We start from the raw sequence: 9,634 nt of genomic DNA, 5'->3' as shown, positions 1-9,634 counted from the left end.
GGTGAACATTCAAAGATTGATTGGTGCTTTCTAATATGATTTTGGTTATGAATGCTTAATATTTGATGATTCATAGTTGATCAACTTTTCTTTTATAAGAAGTTAAAACAACAACCAAAAATGATTTTTGGTGATGGTGGTGACAGGAGGCGGTGATGGTAGCTGTAGGTGGTGGTTTCGGAAAGAAAGTAGTGGATGGTGGTGATTTAGATGTTCGAAGGAGAGAGAGAGAGAGATGCATTTTATTTTTGTTTTATTTTTAGATGTTTTTAATTGCTGTTAATAAAACAAAAATGGAAAATTAAATAATAAGGGCAAAATCGTTTTTATAAAAAATTTCAAACCAAATTGGACCAAATTCGCAAGAAAGTAAAACTTTTGGACCTCCGGTGTTAGTCCAAACTTTTTTTGGCGCAAACATACCAGTTTTGACATACCACATGGACCATTCTTGCAAATTGGTCTATACATATATACAAATTTCATATATAAACATTTTTGAATTTCTTTTTAATGAAATGTTTATATATGCATATTACAGGTGTTATAATTTTTTTTTTTCAAAAAATATAGCGACAAAAAAGTTTCCGTGTACTTAAGAATATGAGTTTTCAAAATATGTCGATGCAATATAGAACTAGGTTCAACCGAAAACAATTATGAAATTGAGTACTCGGGAATATATATTGACCATCCATTTTGGAATGTTATTTTTATCAAAAAAATTTAATATATTAAAAGTTTTTTTTTTTTTTTTGATTCATTATTAATTAAAATTAATATCAATATAATTTTTTATAAAATTATGAATTTTTTATTTATTGTTATATGTATTAATCAAATGTGATTAAATCATTCATATATGATTAAACGGTGCATTGTGTTTTCAATTATGTTCTCGTTTGAAACTTCTTTTATATATTAAAAATATATTTATGTATTGTCATTCATGTAAACAATATATTTATATTTTTTATGCAAAATAACAATATCTATCTACATTTTTAACCAATAATAAGATAATATTTAGATTTATATTATAATAGTAACAGTTACAAGTTTAGATCATAAGTTGTTATTTTTGGTTAAACATATGTATTATGAATATTAACAAACTAGGGTATTATTCTCCATAATTTATCCTTTGACCTAAAAAAATAATGCAAGCATATTAAGTGGTCCATCCAATACAATCCGACTATTTTAAATTGAAATACAATCCGACTATTTTAAATCGAAATCATCAACTTACTTTGTTCCTTTATCTTAGTAAGTACATAGAAATAAAGTTTGTATGATCCATAAATGAAATTTATAAATTTTATTTTTTGTTATAGTAAAGATAACTTCAAATTTTTTTGTTTGTTAACTTGATATTATATGACGTTAACAAATTAAATGAATTTTTTTTTTTAATCGTGAATTCTCTAAAAATAAGCACTAAAACTTACTTTCTCTAAAAATCATTCTATTCTACTCCGTATTATTTATCGTATATATTCCAAACTCATTCTATTCTATTTTAAATATAGAATGAATATACGAGCATGAATTTATTACAACACGTTATTTCGACGGATACGACACGTCATCTTTGTAGATATTAAATTCTATTTATATAATCTGAGCTCGATTCACAGGATTCAATGTCTGTGTTCCAATTTCGCTGCATAATTCCAAACAATCCCAACTACTTTACCCCAATAATTTATTCAAGTTTTTGTTTTCTTCTGCTCTCTTTTTGTTTAATACTTAAAATTTGAAGTTTTGTGATTACAAATTCGAAGGTTTGTTGAGTTTTTTTGGCAATGCCGCGTTGATATCTTTGGTGTCTTGTTCTAAAAAGATTTTTGGAATTTTCGTATTTCAGGAGAAACCCTTGTCCGTTTCCTCTGAAATTGACCTTGGGTTTTAGCTCTTGTATGCTCAATTAGGGTTTTTGTTTGACACTGTGTAGTTTCACTGTTCGTTTGGTGTTGTTATATGTATTCCTGAATCTCTTTTCAAGAGTCTCTGTATCGATTAGTCCAGATGAGGTGCTTCTCTTGCATAAATTTTTGCTCCAAAGATGTCGAAAATTACGATGGCGATGTCGCATCCAATGATGTTGCAGGTTTGATTGCTTTTATACATTGGATTTGTTGTATTGATTCGGAATTTTCCGATTAAACTACATGCATTGTGCTTTCGTTTGCTTTCTTCATGTTCTTTTTTGCATTTACAGTTGATGACAAGGGAAAAACATGTAAAGATGTTACAGAGAAGGGGAAAAGGTTTAGTAGCCAGAGGTATAATGTGGCACGCAGTTTTACATTTCGTGAACTTTGTGTTGCAACACAGAATTTCAAGGATTCTAATTTGATCGGAGAAGGTGGATTCGGATGTGTTTACAAGGGTCGATTAGATTCAGGGAAAGTAAGTTTCTGTTCTTGTTTTCTTCAGATCATTAAATGCATTCTGTAACTGATGAATTATGAAGCTTTTTGAGTCTCGGATTGTGATATTAATGGTTGAAACATGATGAACAGATAGTTGCTGTAAAGCAGCTAAACCTCAATGGCCTTCAAGGACACCAGGAGTTCATTGTGGAAGTTCTTATGTTGAGTCTTTTGCGCCATTCAAATCTTGTAACTTTGATTGGTTACTGCACAGATGGAGATCAAAGACTCTTGGTTTATGAGTACATGCCACTGGGTAGCTTGGAAAATCATCTTTTTGGTAAAATTTTAATTTTTTTAATCACCAAATGCATCTGGTTTTCTACTTTTGGTGTTTGTTGAAAGAAATCCTACTAATGCAGTAATGGTACCCATATTCTTTGACTTTTAATCTCCCTAGGGTTTCTTTTAATTATCATAGACTATAACAGAGTAATCAAGTGGTAATTGAATTAGGGCTATATGCAAGACAATATAATTTCGAAAATCTACCAAATTATAGGCTTTATAGCAATGAAATTTTCTTTCTATTTGGATGACATTGTAATAAATAATAATCGGGTAGATTTTAGAAGTATAGTGATATAATAATAGGAAGAAATGGAAGCAAAATGATATAATAAACAATAAACAAATCAATTAAAGTACGTTGCTATTTCTTGCATTGTAAGATTATAAGCACATGCAATATAGATTTTGTTTGTTATCTTCATAAATGCTTTAAAAAAGTAAATTCAAACCCTTCATCTGTCTTTCACGGAAAAAGCTCATAAAGATTCTGGAAACTTTCAATTCATTGCATAGGTAAAAATGTTGCATTAATTGACTTCACATTATACATAAATGTTAGAAGAAAAGTACAAAAAATAAATAAGGAGCACTATAAGTCTATAATGCATGAGAATTAAATTTTAATTACCATACAGATTACATGGGCCTTAAGGCCCATTTCCTACATATGACAAGACATAAGATACTGTGTTTGGTATTCATTGGATTATGACTGAAATGAGACAAAAATTTTAAATAAAATGTATAATTTTTTATTTTCAGATCTAGAGCCTAATCAAGAGCCGTTGGATTGGCACACGAGACTGAAGATTGCAGTTGGAGCAGCTCGTGGGCTTGAGTACCTCCATTGCAAAGCAAATCCACCTGTAATTTATCGCGATTTAAAATCATCAAATATATTATTGGATAATGATTTTAACTCAAAGCTTTCTGATTTTGGGCTTGCTAAACTGGGCCCAGTTGGTGATAACACTCACGTGTCAACTCGAGTTATGGGCACATATGGTTATTGTGCTCCTGATTATGCGATGAGTGGAAAGTTGACTATAAAGTCTGATATTTATAGCTTTGGTGTGGTTTTGTTGGAGCTCATTACTGGACGTAAAGCAATTGATATGAACAAGAAACCTAGCGAACAGAATTTAGTTGCTTGGGTAAGTGAAAATAATATTTGCTTTTTATTACAACATTGTGATTTGAAAAAAAAAATGGTTACGTTTTATTATGCAAATTAACCCATTTTCATATAAAAAAAATTTATAACATTCTCCGTTTATCAGATACCACTTTTTGGATTGTGTGGTTTTTTTACAGGTCGTCCTTGATTTATAATTTTTTTTTTTTTCAAATTTATGCAGTCTCGCCCTTTTTTGAAAGACCGAAAAAAGTTTATTCAGTTGGTGGACCCGCTTCTAGAAGGTCGGTTTTCGGTTCGATCGGTGCACCATGTGGTTGCAGTGACTGCAATGTGTCTACAAGAGCAGGCCAATTTCAGGCCCTTGATTGGTGATATTGTGGTTGCACTTGAGTACTTAGCCTCTCAAGCTGAACATGAACCAGACTCGAGAACAATTTCTTCTTCTAAGTGAAACTTTTTTGTTAAGCGGATTCATGTTTGATTTTCTTGATAGGGTTTTTATTTGTTTATTTATTTTTTGATAGAGAATTGATGAATGTGGATAAAGTATATTATGCTTTTGTTTTCCATTTACTTGCAAATGTGTGGTATGTGACTGTAAATAAATATATCGTCTTAATTAATGTTCTATCATAAAAGGGTGTTTGCTTCAATTGTGTTTGAGAGGGTTTAATAATGTTTCACGTATTAGTTGAAAAATTAGCTTTATATGATAAAATTATAGCATTTGGTAAAAACTAACTAATGTAAAATGATACAAAAGGACACGTATAAAGGTATATTTAGAAATCGGCATACTAGGGTATATTTGGAAAACTTGTGAAAAAAGTTTTATGAGCTTATCAATGTCAAATAACTTTTAAAAGAGACTAGGTCACAACCTATGAACCTAATACTGTCTATTTATGTGTACGTGGTAAACAAAAATATTTACTTTATTTAAATTTGTCAATTATCTATTAAAAAACAAGAAAGAATTCAAAAGACAATGTAATTACAAAACTCTTTTAATAATGTGTTCTCGGTTTTTGCAATTATCTTGTGTATATGACTATTTAAATTGATATCTTTAAGGATACTACGATTATTAAATATGATTACTATCATGTTATATTAGAGCATATGAGACTAGAAAACGTCGTTATGGTCTATGTGGACATGTCTTAACGGCGCCATAGCACGAGAAACATCCCCTGGTGTTATGGTAATTCTCGTGACCGTTATGACATTTTGCAACGAAAGATTTAGACTATGCAGTACGGGGCAGTGAAATGCCCGTTATTGCTGATGTGGAGGCTCCTCCACGACATTACCACAGGGGGAACACCGCCCCTTCCCGTTAAGTGGTGTTTCGTGGTGATTGTAACGTGCTGCAACGCGACTTTTTTCTTTGACTTTTCGTTCCACTCGATTGTTGAACGGTCAAATTGAATATAAATTTTTTATTTATCTATAAATACAAACTAACATCTTATTTTTAATCAACACTTTATTTTCTTTCTATCTATTTCATAAACTTTCAATACTTCCAGAAAAAAATGGATCCATTTGATCCGTTCCACCTGTGTCGCACGATGATGATGATGATGATGATGACAATATTTTCGCAAGTACGATGTACCAATATTGTATAAACGTGCTACTACAACCAGATCCAGCTCATCTATTAACCAGATGCACGGAAACACAAATAACTTAACGAAGATGAATAGTTTAGGGGCAGAAATGTAATTTTGTTTTTGTTTTTAAATGGTATTTGTTTTTTTTTTTGTAATGTTTTTTTTTTAGTATTTAAATGTTATGTTTAATTAAAAAATTTAGTTTTATTTAAATAACATGTTTTATTAAATTAACTTTGTTTTTATAAATATTAAAAATTAATTTGAAAAAAATAAAAAAATTGATGACATGAAATTTAATGAGTCTTATAACATGTTGTCTATTTTCTCATTTGGTATTATGACACCATGATATGATATGACATGTGAGGTGACAACTTTTATCACACCCCTTAACATGTTGTCCACACCCACTATCCTTAGCAATCACATCATTTTTCTTCATATTTTTCTCTTTCTCTCTTTATCTTTTAACATGTTATAACATAACAACACCAATTCTTATATGATGTTAAGGTCGTATTAAGGGTTGAGGAGACATATAAAATGATGTTATAACGTGACCCATACCTATATGTCTAAGAACTTTGGTGCTTCTTTTTATTTGAAAATTAACAAACCAAACACAATATTGATAAAAACATAAACCCACAATCTTATGGTAATTATAACTCTTTTTTACTTCTATTTCATTATACTATCAAATTCATACAGATAATGATTTCAACTTAACTGATAAAAAAAAACTATTATGAGTCTTGAATCGATGGTTGTTTTTCATTTTTCATTTTTTATGTTTCGATCTGCATTGAAAACAATTTTTCTTTTTTATCTTTTTATAGTTGCATATTATTTTAAGCGATTAATTTTGATTCAAATGTTAGAAAATTATAAAAAAAAAAATTGACGATTAAACATAATATTAGAAAATTTTCTTTTGTTTGAGTTTGGATTTTGGTGTTTATTCTTCTGAAATAATATTATTTAATTTGAAAAATGTATCGGATACTATACTAAAAAAATCATATCTTTAGTTTACCAACAATATTATATATATTTGATGAATCATATATGGATCAAAATAATTATTTATTTTCTAATACTGAGTGTGAATTGGAACATGACCCCCTTTTTACTGTAGCCTACTAGGAGCTCTTTAGTACCTTGTATTCACCCATCCACACATTTCATTTGTTCAACATATTTGTTTGTACATATACGATCCTCGAGAGCCACATATGCTTGCTCTCAAATGGATCTTGAGATACATTTGAGGGACTCTTGATCATGGTCTTCGACTACATGGCTCTCCTAGTTCCACTCTCACTGCATACTCATACGCAAATTGGGGTAGGTGTTTTGCCACTTGTTGTTCCACTCCAGGGTACTGTATTCCGTGGAGATAACCTTGTCTTTTGCTCGTCTAAATGACAAAAGGGTTATTTCCCATTCCAATGAAGAGGATGAATATATTGATAGCTAATACGGTCGTCATCAAAGGGCCATTGGTCTAACGGTAATGAGTGTGTCTCTCATTTGAGAGGTCACGATTTTATGTCTCGTTGGAGACATAAGTGGTAATTTAGGAGCAAATTGTTTGTCGTTCCAAAAAAAGCTAATACGGTTTTCAGAACCTATTGGATACAAAATCTTCTTCGCGAACTCTGTTGTCCACCTCCCAAGGCAACCATTGTCTATTGTGATACTAGTTGTGACACCCGTATATTATACAAGTCGATTACAACAAAATGTTAAATACGAATGATTAAACGGGAAATTTAGTTGAATTTGAAATTTGAAATAAGTAAAAATTATGAAAAAAAACATGCAAAAAAAATTAAAATTATATGTTTAGTTGTCAGACATGTGTATTAAACGTGTTAATTATAACAAAATATTAAGTACAAGGGATAATGACTTGAAAGGGTAACGAACTTTCGACTTTGTTCACATTTAGTCACTAAACTTTTTTTCGTTATCTATTTGCCACTAAACTATTGAAACTGTTCACATTTTACCCTTATGACCGGCTGTTACCGGTCATAAGGGTAAAATGTGAACAGTTTCAATAGTTTAGTGGCAAATAGATAACGAAAAAAAGTTTAGTGACTAAATGTGAGCAAAATCGAAAGTTTGTTTCCCTCTAAAAAATTCAATGACTAAATGTGAACAAACTTCCTCTTGTATTATGTTTTAGCAAATTATTTATTTTTGTTAAATTGTAGCAACATTTGTTGATGAAGAAATCTATGAAATAAAAAAAACAAAACCCCGAAAAATATATTAAAAAAACGAAAAACCGAAACCGAAATAAAAACCAATGGTTTGGTATTTTCCAAAATAAAAAATCACAATTTTCCAATCTGATTTTGGTTTTACAAAAATTCAACTTTCGGATTTCCATATCTAAATCCCTCACCCTTTTTATAATCGACAAATGATTATAAAACCAAAAAGGGAATGAGAAAGCGCTCAATTCAGAATTTTCTATCCAAAACTCCCCCTTTATGACATGAGAGATACAGAGAGATACATGTAAACACCTCTATATAAGGTGAGTTCATACCACATGTAGAGGTGTGTTTGAGAGATGTAACATTGGAGTGTTAGTGTGTGTTAATTATGTAGATTTAGATTTAGATCATTTTTTGTAAACACCTTTCATAATCGAATGCATCTCTTAAACACCCAAATCACCGTGTTCTTTAATTTCGCATGCCAAACCAATGGTCATAATTCACATCAGTGAGAATGATTCATTTTTTTGTAAAACCAAAATCAGATTGGAAATTTTGATTTTTTATTTTGGAAAATGTCAAACCATTGGTTTTTTATTTCGGTTTCGGTTTTTTGTTTTTTCTTTTAAATATATTTTAAGGGTTTTGTTTTTTTATTTCATAGATTTCTTCATCAACAAATGTTGCTACAATTTAACAAAAATAAATAATTTGCTAAAACATAACACAAGAGGAAGTTTGTTCACATTTAGTCATTGAACTTTTTAGAGGGAAACGAACTTTCGATTTTGTTCACATTTAGTCACTAAACTTTTTTTCGTTATCTATTTGCCACTAAACTATTGAAACTGTTCACATTTTATCCTTATGACCGGTAACAGCCGGTCATAAGGGTAAAATGTGAACAATTTCAATAGTTCAATGGCAAATAGATAACGAAAAAAAAGTTTAGTGACTAAATGTGAACAAAGTCGAAAGTTCGTTACCCTTTCAAGTCATTATCCCTAAGTACAAATGTTTAAACTATAAACTTATTTAAAATTGAAATTGAAGTTTGAAATTTGAAATTAATATAATCATTATGGTATGTTTAATTTATGGAAACTAAATTAATGATATATTGAAAAATGAAAAATGAAATAAATGACAAGTGGAAAATAAATATATTAAAATTATGAGAAAATGACATGTGACATAATGCATGAGAGAGTGACATGTGACAAAATTATTTTCATTTATTAGAGAGAATCAGTGCAATCTGTCTTCAAATACAGTCCAACACCAACACACCAAACACATAGAGATAGACATAAACTTTGTTTGTAATTAGATTGTTACAGGCTCCATTCGTGCTCTTCACGTTCCATCCTCATCTTAATATTTGGACATGTTCATTACAAATCTAACATATACATTTTTTTTAGTTTAAACGCACACACAATTTCTTCCGACTATACTGTTGGGGGGGGGGGGTCTTAGGGTACATAGTTTATAGCCCATGTATGTATTACAGGCTCCATTCGTGCTCTTCACGTTCTATCCTCATCTTAATATTTGGACATGTTCATTACAAATCTACCATATACAATTTTTTTTTGTTTACTTCAGTTTTAGTTTAAACGCACACACAATTCCTTCCGACTATACTGTTGGGGGGGGGGGGTGTCTTAGGGTACATAGTTTATAGCCCATGTATGTATTTGAAACACCTCTCCCTAGGGTAGTTTAAAGTACCATTTAAAACCATTTAAATTTAATAAAATAAGTTCAAAGTTTTAATTTTGGAAAAATATAAGGTCCCAAAGTTTCAAAACGAGATTAAAAGTTCAAAATAGCAAGGACGTGACAATATAATATCATAATATAATTTGACAAACCACATATGACATGACCTTCTCAAAAGACCTTGCT

The 9,634-nt window shown here is 30.3% G+C and overlaps 1 protein-coding gene across 2 annotated transcripts; it reads left to right on the top strand.

The window, feature by feature from the left end:
- Positions 1 to 1,653: 1,653 nt before the first annotated feature.
- LOC145132083 (putative serine/threonine-protein kinase PBL21) lies at positions 1,654 to 4,434 on the top strand. 2 transcript variants are annotated; one of them, XM_079066737.1, is made up of 6 exons: positions 1,657 to 1,787; positions 1,871 to 2,113; positions 2,225 to 2,415; positions 2,529 to 2,718; positions 3,492 to 3,883; positions 4,088 to 4,434. In XM_079066737.1, exons 2-6 carry the CDS (start codon positions 2,032 to 2,034, stop codon positions 4,316 to 4,318), a joined length of 1,086 nt encoding a protein of 361 aa, XP_078922863.1. In that variant the 5' UTR covers positions 1,657 to 1,787; positions 1,871 to 2,031; the 3' UTR covers positions 4,319 to 4,434. The 2 variants fall into 2 exon arrangements, with proteins under 2 accessions (XP_078922862.1, XP_078922863.1); XM_079066736.1 differs by having other exon boundaries at positions 1,654 to 2,113.
- The last annotated feature ends 5,200 nt before the right edge of the window (positions 4,435 to 9,634 follow it).

Source organism: Lactuca virosa, chromosome 8 (assembly GCF_052849685.1).
Source record: "Lactuca virosa cultivar CGN04683 chromosome 8, Lactuca_virosa_CGN04683_v6, whole genome shotgun sequence".
In the NCBI taxonomy this organism is placed as follows: Eukaryota; Viridiplantae; Streptophyta; class Magnoliopsida; order Asterales; family Asteraceae; genus Lactuca; species Lactuca virosa.
The sequence above is the reverse complement of the archived record's forward strand: the minus strand, read 5'-3'. Positions and strand labels throughout refer to the sequence as shown.

Coding starts and splice junctions, on each gene's coding strand:
- LOC145132083 (XM_079066736.1), top strand. CDS start 2,032: ATGAGGTGCTTCTCTTGCATAAATTTTTGCTCCAAAGATGTCGAAAAT. Junction 2,114..2,224: donor CGCATCCAATGATGTTGCAG/GTTTGATTGCTT, acceptor TTGCATTTACAG/TTGATGACAAGGGAAAAACA. Junction 3,884..4,087: donor AACAGAATTTAGTTGCTTGG/GTAAGTGAAAAT, acceptor AAATTTATGCAG/TCTCGCCCTTTTTTGAAAGA.